A 17,636-nucleotide genomic window follows, 5' to 3' on the forward strand; every position below is an offset into this window, starting at 1 on the left:
TGCAGCTCCCTGGGCCGGCAAGCAGGCCAGATGAAGGCAGAGAAAGAGGCCAGCCTCCAGAGAGCTATCCATCTCAATAGCACCCCCAAGGGAGGTCATTAGGCTGGGGCCTGATTGACAGGCTCAACTCCACCCATATCTTCTTGACACACACAAAACTCTAACTCTCACACCATCCATTCAATAAAGGGCTATTGAGTGCCTACAATATACTTTTCAAATACGCTTCTAAAGCCTGTGACTTGCAGCTGATTTCTAGAACGACAACTTGGAAAATAAATAGAATGCAGGAAACAGACCCTCGAGGCTGCTGGAGAAGGCTATGTCATTGTGGAAGTCGATTGCATTCTCGGAATTGAAGGATTTGAAAGTGATCTCTGACCTAGATGCTGCTGTGATTTGTGTCTCCCCTGGACCCTGCTGCAGCCGCAGCAAAACCCCAGTTTTCCCAGCATGGAGAGACACTTACTTTTGCTTCCAGGACATGGAACCGAGTCAGAGAAAGGTTTACCTGCAGCTTGACTGTGTTAATCCCAAGAAAACAGAGGGCGCCATATTCCAAGTTATGTGTCCTCCATGCCAGTGTGAAGAGCCGGATGCCCAGTACAGAGGCACCGTGTATTAACTGTGTGTGGAGAAATATTTGTGATTTGTAAGGCCCTGCCCTGAAGAGGAGGAGACCTAGAGGCCCAGTAGTGAAAGCACTCGGGTGCTAAATGGAAGGATGGTAGTTCAAACCCACCCGCTGCTGCATAGGAGGAGAATGTGGCAGTCTTCTTCCACGATGATTCACAGCCTTAGGAATCCTGTAGACCAGCCCTCCCCTGTCCTGTAGGGTTGCCAGGAGCTGGAATGGACTCATCAGTAATAGGCTTTAGGAGGGGGGGAAGATGGTGACTGTGCAGGAGCTCCATTGAATGGGACTTAGACCTGGTCTCTGCATTTGCCTCCTGTCCTTAGAAGTTCTTCCTTTTCTTTCCTGCTCTCCCTCCTCTGTCTCGGATGTCCTACTCATTTTATTTTATTTTATTGGCTTCCTTTTAAAAATTGTATCCTTCCCTCTGCTTCAGAACACCGAGGCACCACAAAGTATGTGCTTGTGATTTGTAGCCATCACCTCACTTGGGGCTGGGGACACTAGAGCCATTAAATCCTTTGGGAAGCTTACAAGTATAAGCAGTGAATATATCCTGGATAGATTGCTTCTAAAACATGCCCTGGTAGATGGGTATATTTCAAGGGCCTGTTTCTTTTTAAATGTTTATTAGAATCGTTGAGCCTTCATGCTATTTGGCCTCAAAGTATAATCTATTCAATATTCAATATCATTGAATATTGTGACTCTGATATTGAATATCAGAGTCACAATCAACTGAAACAAGACGAAATCTATTCTTTGGCTTAGTTTAGAATGTGATGAGCTAAACAGTACTTACCATGAATGCTGGTAAGCATTGATGTTTGTTGGTTATCTTTGAGTTAGTTAGGAAAGACTTTATGAGAGAGATTGTTTTTTGTTGCACTTAACATATTAGAAGGCTAAACTTGAAAAAGTAAGGTGATACACATTTTAAAGCAAAGGAAAACCACCTAACCATGTACTACTACAGCATCTGTTAGCTTAGAGCACATGACCATCTGATAATTATCTTATATGCCTTAGCTTACTATGAAAATTTTATCAAACAAGAATGCAGTAACATGAAAATGATTTTTTTAATCATTTTATTAGGGGCTCATACAACTCTGATCACAATCCATACATACATCAATTGTATAAAGCACATTTGTACATTCATTGCCCTCATCATTCTCAAAACATTTGCTCTCCACTAAGCCCCTGGCATCAGCTCCTCATTTTTTCCCTCCCTCCCCACTCTCCCCTCAGTCACAAACCCTTGATAGTTTATAAATTATTATTTTGTCATATCTTACACTGTCCGACGTCTTCCTTTCACCCACTTTTCTCTTGGCCGTACCCCAAGGAGGAGGTTATATGTAGATCCTTGTAATCGGTTCCTCCTTTCCACCCCACTCTCACTCCACCCTCCCAGTATCGCCACTCTCACCACTGGTCCTGAAAGGATCATCTGCCCTGGATTCCCTGTATTTCCAGTTCCTATCTGTACCAGTGTACATCCTCTGGTCTAGCCAGATTTGTAAGGTAGAATTGGGATCATGATAGTGGGGGTGGGGGGTGGGAAGCATGTAGGAACTAGAAGAAAGTTGTATGTTTCATTGTTTCTACACTGCCCCCTGACTGGCTCGTCTCCTCCCTGTGACCCTTCTGTAAGGGGGTGTACAGTTGTCTACAGATGAGCTTTGGGTCTCCACTCTGCACTCTCCCTCATTCACTATGATAAGATTTTTGTTCTTTGATGCCTGATACCTGATCCCTTCACCACCTCATGATCACACGGGCTGGTGTGCTTCTTCCCTGTGGGCTTTGTTGCTTCTGAGCTAGTTGGCCGCTTGTTTACTTTCAAGCCTTTAAGACCCCAGATGCTGTACCTTTTGATAGCCAGACACCATCAGCTTTCTTCACCACATTTGATTATGCACCCGAGAATGATTTTTTAAAGACCTTCTTAAAAGTCTGAATTAATCTGATCACAACCTTCAGTAGATTCATTCTGAAGTTTAATTGTGCTTAGCATTCTAAAAGAAAAGGAGCTTAGGTGATAGAGCGAGTGACAAGTTCAAGCCCACCAGCCTTGCCGCTGGAGAAAGAGGAGGCTTTCTGCTCCCATAAAGAGCTACAGCTTTGGGAACGCACAGGGGCCTTCTATTCTGCCCCACAGGGTTGCTGTAAGTCAGAATTGACTCAGTGGCAGTGAGATTCTTTTTGTCTAAAGCAAGCCCCCAACCCATTGCCATCAAGTCATTTCCAACCCACAGTGACACTCTAGCCAGAACAGAACTGTCCCTCTCAGGCCCTAGATCTTTACAGATGCAGACGGCCATATCTTCCTTTCAAGAGGGGCTGATGGATTCAAACACCTAACCTTCTGGTTAACAGCTGAGCGCTTTAATCACTGTGCCACCAGGGTTCCTTTTGCTTAAAGTGGGCACCTAGATGGTGCCGTCGGTTAAGCATTGGGCTGCCAGTCACAAGGTCAGCGGCAGGAACCCACTGTCTGCTCCACGAGAGAAAGCTGGGGCTGGCTGCCCCCTAAAGACGACAGACTCAGAAGCAATAGGGTGCGGTTCTACCCTGTCCCAAGGCTGCTGCGAGGCGGACAGGGTTGACTGAGTCAGCTCTGTGGGTTAGGCTCACAAAAGCGATCTTGAGAATCTTTTAGCTTCATACAGATTATTTACATCACCACTCAGCTTGAGAAAGTGAGCTAATGACTGCTGGGAAACTCAGTGGGTCACTTTTGAGCTTAATAAGCTGCCCATGGAATATTCAAAATGCCGATTGCTAAGTAGCCTTTAACCAAAAAACACACAGCCATCGAGCCCATCTGACTCAGAGTGACCTTGGAGGACAGACTAGAACTGCCCTGTGGGCTTTAAGACTAGCTCTTCTTCGCAGGAGTGAAGATGCCTCACCTGTCGCCCACAGAGTGGCTGGTGGTTTTAGACTGCTGATCTTGTGATTAGCCGGCCAACACGTAACCACTACGCCACCAGGGCTCCTACGTAGCATTTAGTCAAATGAAAATAGAGTCCACTAAATGTCAGAGCTACCACACCTAGCACACAGTACCACCCGTAAATGAGAAGGTCGCTTGATTAGCTGTTCACTTTAAAGGGCGGGAGGCCATCATAACTTTTACGTCTAACTTCTAGGGTCTAACCCTCCTGCGTCCAGCCTGCTCTGCTGGTGTGGGGGTGGCGTGGAGCAGATCCCCACAGTGATCTCAGGGGAGACGCTTCCCAGTGTTTGGGAATAAACTTCACGGACAGTCCAGACGTTTTCCTCCTTTTTCTGGTGTGATTTGCATTTCTGATGGTCAGTGCTTCTTCCAGGAGGGGAAGCGAGGTGACAGAGCAAGTCTCACCATCACAGTCACTGGCTTTTTGAGCACTCGGGTCAGGCCTCGAGCTGAGTCCTTCCAAGTCATTGGCTCCTTTAAGCCTCACCAGACAGGAATGGGACGCGATCACATCCATGTGTCAGGTGAACCATCAGTAAGTTAATGTTGGAAAGATCCAGGCCTAGAGAACTCGAGGCACTTGCCCAAGGTTGCACGACCCTAAACAGCAGAGCCTGCATTCGAGCTGGGTGAGCCCGACAGCCAGTCTGGGGCTGGGGATGGGGTGGGGAGAGGAAGATGTCTAACTGCCGGGCTATATCTGCCATTCCTCAATGCATCGGGTGTGATGAAATCAGGGGAGGGAGGTAAATCACAATCACAATGAGATAACCACTTCATATCCACTAGGATGGGCACAACATTTAAAGTGAAACTTACCAGTAGGAAGGCGTGGAGAAATTGGAGCCCCCAGAGACTGAGGAGGAGGATGGGGCAGTTGCTATTGGAAATGGTTGCCCAGTTCCTCAAAAAGGAACTTTCCCCCCACCCACTTTATCACCCAGAAATCTTGCTCCTACCCAAATATCCCAAAAGACTTGAAAATTAATGTCCACACCAAAATACGTACACACACGTTCGTAGTACTCCCACCAACCCCAAGGTGGACACAACCCAAATGTCCATCGGTTGATGAATGCACAGCCAGGTGGCCCGTCCATACAACGGAAAACATCCCACCAGATAAAGGCACAAAGCTCTGACACATGCTTTGTCACGGATGAACCTCGCGCACACGCTCGGTGAAATAAGTGAGATACAAGAGGCCACCGGTTGGCCCGTTTCCTTTACAGGACGGGTTTAGGATACTGGAGGCAAATCCATAGAGAGAGAAAGCAGATGAAGAGTTGTTAGGGGTGTGGCGCGCGGGGACGCACCAGGGCTCCTAGGTAGCATTTAGTCCAATGAAAATAGAGTCCACTAAATGTCAGAGCTACCACACCTAGCACTCAGTACCACCCGTAAATGAGAGAGTCGCTTGACTAGTGGGTCACTTTAAAGGGCGGGAGACCATCATAACTTTCATGAGCGTGGAACTCACTGCTCACAGGCTGGATGTGTCCCTGCCGGGACACGGAAAGGATCTGGGCTTAGACCGCGGTGATGGTTGCACGGTGCCGTCAGGTGCCATCGCACCGGTTCTGATGCATAGTGACCCCGGGCGCAGAAGACAGAGCCACTGTCCGGTCCAGCGCCATCCTCACAATTGTTCCTGTGCCAGCGCCCACTGTGGCACCACTGTGCCAATCCATCCTGCGGAGGCCTTCCTTTTCCTTTGTGTTTGCCGCCCCTCCACTTTACCGAGCACCAAGTCCTGCTCCAGCGGCTGGTCCCTTCTGACAACACGTCCAACCTATGTAAGGCAAAGGGGACAGCCTAATACAGTACCTACTAAAAGCCACGGAATCGGACAGTTTAGAATGATGCCTTGATGTTGGCTGAGTTCTGTCTCTGTTTAAAAGGGAAAAAAGTAAGAAAGGAAACTCCACGGCCAGACCTGGAAGGCTCTTGAATGATGGGCTCGAGAGCCCAGATTTTCTTTCGTGGGTTGCCAGGAGCCACCGAAAGTGGGTAAGGAAGATCATGCCATGATAAGGTCTTCTTCAGAAAGGCCCATGGCGACAGTGGGTGCGGTGAGAACGGCGAAGAGCGAGCAGTTGCGGGAGCAAAAGAGGAGACTCGGCAGGCTGCAGGGAAAGGATGGCGTGTTTGCCGAGCGTCTCCAGTGTCACTGCATCTCCCCGACTCTTCACGGACCTATGGGGATCCTAGAGGATCCTAGAGGAGGAAGCCGAGGCCAGAAGGGTCAAGCAGCTTGCCCAAAGCTCTGGTGACGTAGTCTGTGCTTTGAAGCCGCTGGCGCCTCCCTGGGGAGGAAAAGACTTGGCCGTCTGCTCACATACACATCACATCTTCGGAAGCTCTATGGGGCTACTCTGTCCTGTAGGGTCACGAGGAATCAGATTCAACTTGATAACGATGTGTTTTCAGGCCGCATAACTGTCATGTCGGAGCTCTCGAGTGAACCAGCAGAGCCCTCAGACCCACTTCCTTTGGCTTCTCCGTTGATTCGGGTGACCACGGGGGCACAGATGTGCTGGAGCGGGGGCTGAGGAGGGCGAGAGCAGTTCTCCCACTAGTCTGCATTGCTCAGGCCTGATACACTTGTCAACGATGAATGCAGTGAGACCTCCCATCTGGGAGGCTCCGTTCTGTGCCTGAAGGTGACTTTTAGCCTCAACACCTAAGAGTTTGGGTTACCTAATGCCTTTGAGCAAACCTCCCTTTCTTGTCTATCAAACAGTAATAATTCTGAGGTTAACCAAATGAAGTCAACAATAGCCATCTTGCACAATTGGTTCTGGAAGGATCAAATACTACAGCCTCACATGCTCAATGGGAAGGTGTGGGAGCAAAGCTTGCCCCCGAGGGTCCCTAGTCACTCAGTGTTCAACAGGCTCCTATGTCTGGAGAGCTCTTCTCCCCTTTTCTCCTCCTCCTCTTTCTAGTTTTTCCCATCTTCTCCTTTTTCTATATTATATTTCCCTGCTCCTCCTTTCCACCCCTGCCCCCAAGAAAATTGGAATCGTGGGCTTTTTAAAAGCTCTCAGCAATCTCAACTCTGCCCTGCATGGCTTTCTTTGCTCCCCCGACCTCCCTGCCCTTCCCGAGCTCCTCTCTGCCGCCTGTCTCCTCCTATGTGTTCATCATGCGGACAGGAGCAGAGAGCATCTGAGTCCTGAGTTCTACTCCCAGGTCTCCTTCCTGCTGATAATCTGACTGGATTCATAGCCCCAGTCTCCTCATTTGCTTAATGCTAATATTAAACATCATAGCAACAATAGCAACTCAGGGTTGTTGCTTAAGGGTTGCATCAGTTAAAGCACTGACTTATCTGGCGTCTGGAACATCAGAGGCAAAGGAGCCCTGGTGGCATAGTGGTTAAGCATCCCGATACCAATGGAAAAGCTGATAGTGTGAACCTACGTACTCAGACACCTTTGCTGGGTGACCTGGTTCTGCAAAGATTATAGTCAAGGAAACCCTATGGAGTAGCCCTATTCTGTCACATACGGGGTGACCATGTGTCAGAATCAACTTGACAGCAACCAATGACATCAGCAGAACCCTGGATGGTGTAAATGGTTGACGCTTGGCTACTGTGGCAGTGAGATTTTGTGTCAACTTGAACATGTGTAAAAGTATAGGGGTGGAATCCATCCTGTCAATCAGGTCACAGCCTGATGCTGCCTTCCTTGGGGCGTGGCCTTCTTACAAGACCTTCTGCCACTTTGCCTTCCTGCTGGCTGCCACTGGCCTGTCTCCTGACCCTGAGAGCTTTCAGCACCCTGCCATGGTTCCACGATGCGTGGAGCCCCATGACTCTGAGCCCTACGGCCTGTGATCTTCCTGTATCCGCTTCACCTGTCTGCATTAGCAGCCTGCAACCATATGGGTCAGATGAGGGCCCCGCTTGCATCAGACTTATGGACGTGATTTGGACTAGGCTGAGATGCCTTCTTGATATTAGATGATTTCTTATTATAACGTTTTTCTTAGACATACATGAGTGTCACTAGATTTGTTTCTCTGGACAACCCAGCCTAACATAGCTACTAACCAAACAGTTGGGGGTTCAAATCCTCGCAGCAGTACCTTGGGAGAAAAGACGTGGTCATCTACTTCCAGAAGGTCATCCCCAAACTCCTAAAACCAAACTCACTGCTATTGATTCATAGAACCCCAGAGGACAGGGTAGAACTGTCCCTGTGGGGTTTTGAGACTGTAACTCTTTATGGGAGTGGAAAGCCTCATCTTTCTCCCACAGAGTGACTGGTGGGTTTGAAATGCTAACCTTGCGGTTAGCAGCCCAACCTATAATCCATGATGTCACCAGGGCTCCAAAGGGTCCCAGCCCTTGAACATCCTCCAGAGTGTACTTCTATTCCAAAACACATGAGGTCGCCATCAGTTGAAGTTGACTGCAGGGCAACTGGCTTGGCTTTAAATTTATTTTTATTTTATAACATCACTGTTATTAGGGCATTAAGAAATAGAGTGTGACAAACGTGTTAATCACCATTTAGAAGAAGTTGGTTTCATTCCTCAAGTATCTAGTATTTTAAGGACATAATTGGAAGAACTCTTTTAAGTGACAATATTCTTTTCCCCAAATCATTTGAGAAACATCTTCTAACTGGGGTGCTGTTTCAAAGAAATGACCTCCAGTATCATTAACACGTGGGAACGGGGGTCTAGAGGACTTGGGGTCAGTGGATACTGAGGGGATTTCCCATGGGGCCCCGCCCCCAGCTGAGTCACCCAAACTGCCTCTGTCTAACCTGCTACACTCTCCGAGCTGCAGAACCCCTCTCTGTTCTGAAGATCAAGGAGTGGAAAGTTCTCCACCAGCCCTGAGACTTCAAGGTTTGTCTACTAGGGCAGAGCCAGGGGTGGCAGGGTGGAGGGCAGGGCGGTGGGGTGGCACAGGAAGGACCCACAGTGGGGGAAAGATAGAACTTTACTTTCCCCTTGCTACAAGTCTAGACTTTTCCTCCTTCTAATTTAGAGTAACAGCCTGGTCAATGAAGATCAAGAAGTTGAACCTGAAGTAGGTATTTTTTTGAATCCTCCGTTGTGTTAGCCTCGGAGCTTCAGATTTCAAAGTGAGCGAATGCATGTCTGTGTTTAAGAAAGGAGGATCCTGAATTGGGCGGAAGAGTGTTTCAGCGTTGAGGCAACCAGGTGTTGGAACATCCAACGTACGGTTCAGGTTAAGAAGGAGCAGTCATAATGATCAGTGTCTTCATGGAGCTGAGCTGAGAGATACCACTGAGATTCTCTCCCTGGGACTGTCTTTCAGGGGCAGCAAGCAACTGGTGCTGTGGGGATGCTCAGGATCCATGAAAGTCCCCAAAGTTCTGGGCAAAATGGGCTGGGCAGTGTGCTGGTGATCTAGTGCTCCCCCTGATAGCAATACCAGAAAGTGGGGAGGGGGGGCTTGAAGAAACAGAGATTCTCTCACAATTTAGGAGGCTCCCCAAACCCAAGTCTATTCTGACAAATAGCCAATCCTTTCAGACAGCGTGGAACTGCTCCAACGGGCTAGAATCTGGATACAGTCCCCAAGGCTAGAGGAGGTCCCTCTCTTTCTGCTAGCTCGGGAGGAGGTCCGCATCTCTTCATTGTTGGTTCATTTTCTCCTCAGTGATTCTCATGTGTCAGAGCGTCTGTTTTCGCCCATCTCTCTTTCTTTAATCTGTTTCTTTTATATCTCAAAGAGATGGACTCAAACCACAGCCTCCACTAGCTACCTCATTATTATAAAAAAGAGAACCAATTTCCTAATGGGATTGTGACCACCGATACAGAGGGTTAGGATTTACAACTCATATATATATATATATATTTTTTGGGGGGGGGCATAATTCACAACAGTAAATGTGCTTTGTAATGCTGACAAACCAATGTACTTAGTCATGCTTGTTTTTTCATAGAAGTCTGGTGTCTCCCAAAAGCAAAATCCTTTCCCAGTATATCCCCTTATTAATTGGTCTGGAAAGAACCTTGGTTCTGGTCAGGTGGAATCATCCCTCGTGTCATCATGTGGGTACTTTCAGAGGAAGACACCAGCTCTTTATTTGAAAGGCTGACTTTTGTAGAGTGACATTTGTGACATCAGTTAATTTGATGATTCAAATTTGCTCAGATTCTGCTTTGCCAGTGTCGCGCCCATGTGAGATCTCATCATGAGGAACAGCTGTTACAACATGGTGGCAACAGTGCTCTTGGTCCTGAACTTGGAGAGGACAGGAGCAGCGCAGGATCCCTGTGGGGATTGCCCAGCTGGTAAGAACCAATTCATGTGCATTTCATCTGTCCTGCTAAAAATATGCCTCAATTAGTCCAGTGGTCAGAGCGAATGAGCTTCCTTTCAATGACCTTTTATTCGCTCATTTACAAATATTTATTGGGTGGCACAGAGCTGCTCAGACCCATTGGCTACTCTGCAGAAGAAATATGAAGCTGCATGCTGCCATAAAGATTTATTTATAGCCTAAGAAACGCTAGATGGGTCTCTGTGAACCGGAATCAGCTCGGTGTGATCATAATCATACAAGTGTGAACAGAGCCAAACCACTTGACCCCACTGGGGCTAATAAAGGACCTATCTCAAAAGGTTGCTGGAGGGATTCTAGGAAGGCTTTAGGATCAATGTGTGGCCCATGGCAAACCCCCAATACACCTTAATATTACCTGCAGGCCTTGTGCTCAAACTGGGGGTAGAGCAGGAAATAAGTAGGGGCCAGAGGGCTTAATAGAGTATAGAGAACTGGGCACATTGAATGCTTAGTGAATCCATGAGGCCCTTCTCTTCCCGGTTCCAACTGGCAGCTCTCATCGTTTGTCCTGTTCCCTCTGAGAGATAAGGGGACATGTTCTTCTCTCCATTAATTTGTTTGTTGCAGCGTCTGGACTTTGCTCTTAGTAGTTCTGTGACTACTCAGCAGATAATCTTGTAAATGTACAATTTCAAAAAGTCAACCGACCAAACAATGTCTATCACTGCAGTGGCATCCGGAACGCTAGTAATTCTTTTATATTTGTTGTCTTGTTTTCAATAAATGTTCATAGGGCTTTGGGTGGCCCCTACGTACTAGCAAACATGCCCAGCCAACATCTACCTTTCGTAGGTACTCTCTGTGAGAACACCAGGCAGCCGGCTTGCATTCCTTGTCCTGTAAACAGCTTCTCCAGCACAGGGGGACAGACGAGCTGCGACACGTGCAAGCGGTGCGAAGGTAGGACTTACCACATGTGTTCGGCCTGGTCTTGGTCTCTGGAGTCCCCAGAGTTAACACAGGCTGGAGATTTGAGTCTAGTCTAGATTAGAGGAAAAGGCCCGGTGATCTGTGGGCAGTGCCAGCGGAGTGTTGTCGGTTCGTTCTTACCGAGTGGGCCATCGGATGCACAACAGGATGAACTGTTGCCCAGCCCCGTGTCCGCTTGAGCCGTATATTCGATGTTGTTAGTGGCTGTCAAGTGCTGCCGGTTTTTGTTGGTGTCACGAGAACTCATTCACATTCTGCAAACTCAGCTGTTGAGAACTCTCGGGAGGGCGCACAGCCCGACTCTGATCCACACCAGGCTCCCATGGTTGGAACCGACTCAACAGCAGCCGGCAGGTGACCCTGCCCCCTGTGGCTGGTTCCTCTGCCAACAGGCAGGGCCGCTCAAATAATGGACTACAATGGCAGGCATCTGGGTGTGTTAGGCTGGGTAGACTGGAGACACAAATCCATGGACACGCATATGTGTATAAGAAAGAGATTTATATACAAGAAGAATTGAATATTGAGAAAACATCCCAACCCAGTCCAGTCCAAGGCCATAAGTCTGATATTAGCCCATGTGTCCCATACCAATCTATAAAGGCCTCTTCAGACTTACGAAACATATGCAATGAAGCCAAATGCAGGACGATTCACCAGCCAGTGGGTAGAAAGTCTTTGGTCCAGTGGCGTTGGAAGCATCTCAGTGCTGGCAGCAGTCTCTCTGTGGCTTCTCTGGCCTCTGAGATCTGGTTGTGTCCATGTGGCTTGTCTTCTGCAATGCCTCCCAGGGAGTAGCAGAGAGAAAAGTGTCTCCTGCCTCCAAGGAGGATGAACCAGATTTCCCAGAATTCTCAGGAGAAGGCCGTGCCCACACAGGAGTCTCATTGGCTATCTCCAGATTGACAGCCTAGACTCCACCCCTACACTCTTAATCCTTAAATTGACACCAGAGTAGGGGAGGACCACACTGGGAATGGAGCTTTTTAAATATTAGAAGAAACATCCATTTAACAAGAGATGAGTTTTGAGTCGGCAAAATATTAAAATACCTTTTACAGAGATTGAAAAGTAAGCATTATACTCCAAGGCCATTAGTAACATCGTAGGATAAGCATGGATTTTATCATAGAATTTTTCACCAAACAATTGCTGCTTGACTTTGGAGACAAAGTGTAATGTAACTGTGGGGGGATTTGGAGGCGTTTTCAGGACCAAGAGGGCATGCTCCCCGACCAGCGATGCCGAGTGTGAATGTGTCTCCGGGTTTCACTGCCTGGGCGCGGAATGCACCAAGTGTCAACGGGACTGCAACCCAGGGCAAGGATTAACCAAAAAGGGTAGGTCTGCTGTTCTGTTCTATTCCAAGCCTATTATCTCAGCCTAACTCATGAGCTTCCGTCCTGAGTTTTTCATGGTAAGGTTAAAATAAAAATGGTTGACCCTTAAAGCGATGAACCGCCGTGCCTAGTGTGTGACATTTACAAAATCATTTTTTCAATCAATGCAAATAGTTGAAAAACCTCCATCATTTACCAGGACCATGCATTTCTCTACCGTTTATAGAGGTCTAATACCCTGATGTACAGTTGTACAAACTTTACTACTGTATGCCCGTCACTGGAAAAGTTATGAATCAGTGATAACACTTCTCTTGGAATGATGGATTCAATTTCTATGCAAGGTTGTGAAGACTGCTGCTTTGGGACATACAACGATCGGACAGAAGGCAGCTGTCGGCCCTGGACAAAGTATGTATGACATGTGTTCCCTTTGGCGTAGGGAATAGTCTGGGATCAGCTTTTTGAAGCACAAAGAGTTCTACCTTTGGACTTATTGTATGCCTATCAAGTGTGAAGGTCGTGCTATCAGTTAGTTCTCGTGCTGGATTCGAGTCGTGCCGATCTTATGCACAACGGGATGAACCACTGCTCAGAACTGTGCCGTCTTCAGCACCCACTATTCTGGGGGTTCTCAGCTTTATCATTCGAGTCGCTAGGACTCACCCATACATTCTTCATGACTTTCTAGGGCTAGTCCTCCTACAGTCCTTATTTTACAGTCAAACAAAGAGATCAGTGAAATATCCTAACGGATTCAAAGCGATTGTTTTCTTTTGTGTATAGCTGTGACCCTTCCAGAACTTAAAAAAAAAAAAAGTTGTTGTGATCATTATGGGTCTTCCCACAAGTTAGCATGCTTCAAGGTCATTGTGGAAAGAGGTTAGCTGAGAGCGCCACCCTGATCTGTCTGACTCTCTGCAGCCCCTCGGCCTACGCTGTATTGTTTGTCTTTTCTATGTGGATGTCTATCTATGGGGATGTCTAACTATGATAAGAAGTTGGGGGTTAGGGGTGGGGGTGGCAAGAGACAAACCAGGCAGAAAAGCCCGTTTTCAGCTCTCATAGGACAAGAAGGGGTCTGCATGGCGCCCCAACCTGGGCAGGCAGGGGAATCCAGCCGTGTGTAGAGTCGGGAGGGCTACGGTCAGCCTAAACATCTGTATGAAAGCTGGAGGGAGCCAGATGATCCAATGGGAATTGATCAAGGTGTGTTCAGGTCTCCTGTAGGCCCAGATGTCTATCACCATTTATCTTTATCAGGGTTCAGCCACACTGGGTGGGACATGTCAATGAGTTTGAAGCAGGGTGGTCTATACCTGAATGGATTATTTGAACTCTATTCATTGAACTCTCCCAGTTGCTCCTTGCACGGAAAATCTGTGCTCGTGAATGGGACGAAGGAAAAGGATGTGGTGTGTGGACCACGTTCAGTTGACTTCTCTCCAACGACATCTTCAGTCACTGTTCCTGCTCCGGAGAGAAAGGCAGGTAGGTGGTTCGCTGCTGGTACCTCCAAGGGGATAGGTGATGGCGAGCCCAGTTGGGGTCTACACCTCCTGGCTCTCTTGATACCTCATCTCTCCGTCTACAGAGGCACCGCCAGGGCCTCTTCCTTTTTCCACCGGGGCTTCCTGGAGGCCATCCATTTTTTTAATCAGATGTTTGGCATTCTCTCTGTCAGAAGTACACCTTAGAAAACAGGATAAGGTGAGACTTGATCCAAACAGGTACTACACCTGTTTGGGTACTACACCAAAGGGGACAAAAGGATTGTCCCCAACCTCCAGCAGAGTGGCCCCTAGGGCCTTCGTTCCTGTGGGCAAACCTTCTTCATCTCCTGTGACGATATTTTTGATGTTAGCCCAGATGAGTTGCCATTGAGAGGACTCCGACTCCGGTGACCCCACGTGGGTCAGAGTCAAACTGTTCCCGATGGTTTTCAGTGGCTGGTGTGTCAGAAGCAGACCCCCCCCCCCAAGCCTTTTCTTCTGAGGCATCTCTGGGTGCATATTCGAACCACCAGCCTTTAGTTAGCAACCAAATGCAAGAATGATGTGGATTCACCAAGGCCTACAACTTCTAGACTCCAGTCTGGCTAGAATCAGCTCGCGGGGAACTGGTTCCCTGGGTTGGAAAGCCTAAACCACTCAGGGAAGTATTCTTAACACACAGGCAAGTGAGCTAGGTGGGCTGGGTGGAGTTGCCTAGGGGTCACTTTCCCAAGTGCTCAGGGGCTTATGCTAGTTTGAGGACCTTCCAGAGGTTGAAGGGACCATGGAATGACACAAGAACGGGTAGCCTGCATTTGTCCTGCCTCTCTTGTCTTCAAGATGGCCAGCCGCCGGTCACGCCCGTCTTCCTGGCACTGATGTTGGCCGCGGCCCTGTCGCTGATGTTCGTCTTCCTGCTCCATTTCGCCCGCGCCAACTGGGGCCGAAAGAAACTGCTGTATATATTCAAACAACGTAAGACCAATACCCAAGTATCCAATATGAGCTCTTGGGACGCCGGGCTGTTTATGGCAGAAAGGAAAAGGGGCTCTTCGTTGCTGAAACGGGGTTGGTGCGGAACAGTGGGTATCCAGCAGGTGTGACCTGGCAAAGTCTGGAGCCCTGTTGGGGCTCCCGAGTGGGTGGGTGCTGCTGATGTCTGGTGAGTGGAGGCCAGGTATGCACCAAACACGCTGTAACTCACTCACAGGGCAAGCCAACACAACGAATAGTTCTTCATCCCCCAAAGATGTCAGGGGCGGGGAACCCGGCTATCGCAGGAGCATCCATCTAAGGATTCTAGAAGAGGGATCCATTTCATACACGGGCCCATTGGGCTCATGCATGTGCGTGTGTGTGTGTGTGTGTGTGTGTGTATTTAAGCTAGTTGGCTGTACCCACAGGACACTGGCAAAGAGGCGCATCAAATCGTCAGAATCTTTTGGCCATCTAGCTCACCTCCTCTGCCTGAAATAGCTTTTAATCTGAGCCGAGACCCACAACTTGAGGCAGGCATAGACCTAGGAGGAAACTGGCGGTATATTTAATAAACTGGATTATTTTAACCTAAAACAACAACCAAACCAACTCAAGGTCAGTGCTGACTCACAGTGACCCGACAAGACAAGGCAGAACTGCCCCACGGGGTTCTGAGACTGTAACTGTTTACTGGAATAGAAAGTCTGGGCTTTCTCTGGCAGAGCGGCTGGTGGCTTTGAACCGCTGACCTTTGGGGTTGCAGCCGAGTGCATCACCACGATACCACCAGGTCTTGGTTAGGGGTCACACGAGGAGAACCTGGTGGTATAGTGGGTGAGGCTCTGGGCTGCCAACCACAAGGTTGGCAGTTAGAAACCACCGGCTACTCCACGGGAGAAAAATGAAATTTCCGACTCCCTGAAAGAGCGACAGACTCAGAAACCCACAAGGACAAGTTTACCCCGCCCTAGGGGGTCGTCAAGAGTCAGAATCAATTCGAGGGCCTTGAATCCGGCTTGGTTTGGGAGTATAGGTTAATTGAATCATTTTAATAATGGAATTCCTTCATGACTGTACTACAAGACACTATTTCTGTAAGAAGCCCAGCAAATCAGTGCCTGGCAGGAATCAGCACTCATGAAACAAAAGCTTATAGTGATGCACGCAACTTGTTCTTTGTCTTTGTGGAGGACAGATGACAGGCTTGTCTGGACAGGTGGACTTTGGACATTGAAAGAGCGATCCAAGGGCAAAATTGTAACTGGAAACACCAGAAAAGGCTGATGAGTGTCGGAGTGGAGGTGTTAAAAGTACCTGCAGGGCAGCACCAGCCAAGTCTGATCTGAGGCTCTTTCAGGTCCTTAAAGAGCCGCCCTAACCCAGCAGGGCTCCGCTAGGGCCGCTTTGTGTTGACATCAACTAGACAGGGTGTTGTTGTTTTTCAACAATATAAACCATTTTACATGGTGCGTGTGTATAAAAGTGCGTTACATCATGAACACCCCCCAGGCCCTACCTTCTCGGGTTGCTAGCTGTGATGGGGTCAATAGCACTCTGCTTCCCGTTCCCAAGACAACCCCTCCCTCCCACGAGGATGGATCACAGCCAGAGCGGTGTGGTTTTCCCTGCTCGCTCTGCTTCACAGGCCTGCTAGCTCACACCAGTTTACCAGCGGCGATTCTCCTGAATCGCGCTTCTCAGGCCCAACATTGCATCTCTAGGACTCATCATGCACTGCCCAATGAGTAGGTTCTCATGGCTGTTGCCCATCGCAGGTTATCCATTCCAAGACAGGTGGACGTTCCCATGTGGATGAACGTGCAGTTGTTTCCTGCCTGACACCATCACAGACACGTGCATGGGTGTTGGCGTCCATGTGTCTCAGCATGGGCAAGCGCACACTTGTGGCGTTGGCTCTTCTCCGGAGTGAAAGTGTTGCCACATGAGGCACGTGTAGCTTGGTCCTTGGTACACAAACCAAACAGTTGTCCCCAACGAGCTAGGCCTCTGTCCACTTTCCTCACAGTTCTTTGTGCTCCCCATTCCTGTACTATGTGATGCTTTCAGACTTTGAATGGTTGATCTCTCTGGTGGGTGGAGAGTGGTGTCTCCTTGTGGTTTTAATTTGCATTTCTCTGACTCGCTAGCTGGGTTCGACACTTTTTAATTATTTTATCTTAGCCAGCGGATTTCCTCTTCTGCAAAGTATCTGATTAGTTCTTTCCAGCATTTTTCTACAGGGTTGTTGGCTCGTTCATATTAATTCATTTATATATTCATTCATATTAATTGATAGAAATCCTTTAGTCTCTTGTTCATGTGCTGCAAATATATGTTGTTTCCATTCTGTGGTTTACTCTCTTGTTTTCTTTTTGAGGCTAACCCTCTAACCTAATTTAAACTTCTAACTTCCTTATCTAACATCAACACCTCCTCCCTGACAGACCTATCCCATCCCTCCCCTAGCCGCTAACAAAGTTGTTTCTAAAATGCTTTTCAAAGGTCTTGGTGAGTAATTAGTGATTTGTCATGGAACTGTACCCATTTTTAAAAATAGAATTTTATTTCTTACCTTGATAGAATTACAGTTTCACAAAAAGGGGCCAAGGCAATACAGAGAACTTCCATGTGTCCTTCCTGGGGATCTAGCATACATCATTAGAGGACAAGATCAAAACCAGGAAATCAGCAATGGCACATTGTCACTGTGTGTGTGTGTGTGTGTGTCGTTCTGCGTCATTTTATCACACGTGGATTTGCGCAGCCGCCACCACAACCAAAACATAGTCCTGCGCCATCAGCGCAAAGACCTCCTCCCACTGCCAGCTCATAGCCACACCCACCTGGCTCCGCTTCCTCCCTGTTTTTCCATTTCTATCGGTTTGTCATTTTGAGACTGTTATATATAGACACACACACACACACACACACACACACACACACACACACACA

General features: G+C 48.1%; 1 protein-coding gene across 1 annotated transcript in view; it reads left to right on the plus strand.

The window, feature by feature from the left end:
• The first annotated feature begins 9,775 nt into the window (after nt 1-9,775).
• TNFRSF9 (TNF receptor superfamily member 9) overlaps nt 9,776-17,636 on the plus strand; it is a 19,817-nt gene continuing 11,956 nt past the window's right edge. Inside the window, exons 1-6 of the mRNA XM_004705452.2 lie at nt 9,776-9,890; nt 10,736-10,843; nt 12,076-12,213; nt 12,558-12,624; nt 13,574-13,704; nt 14,547-14,681. Coding sequence (XP_004705509.1) covers nt 9,791-9,890; nt 10,736-10,843; nt 12,076-12,213; nt 12,558-12,624; nt 13,574-13,704; nt 14,547-14,681 — 679 coding nt within the window. The 5' untranslated portion in view covers nt 9,776-9,790. The remainder of the gene's footprint in view (nt 9,891-10,735; nt 10,844-12,075; nt 12,214-12,557; nt 12,625-13,573; nt 13,705-14,546; nt 14,682-17,636) is intronic.

This window comes from Echinops telfairi, unplaced genomic scaffold (assembly GCF_000313985.2).
Source record: "Echinops telfairi isolate 266 unplaced genomic scaffold, ASM31398v2 ScPeMD7_7457;HRSCAF=8495, whole genome shotgun sequence".
Lineage (NCBI taxonomy): Eukaryota > Metazoa > Chordata > Mammalia > Afrosoricida > Tenrecidae > Echinops > Echinops telfairi.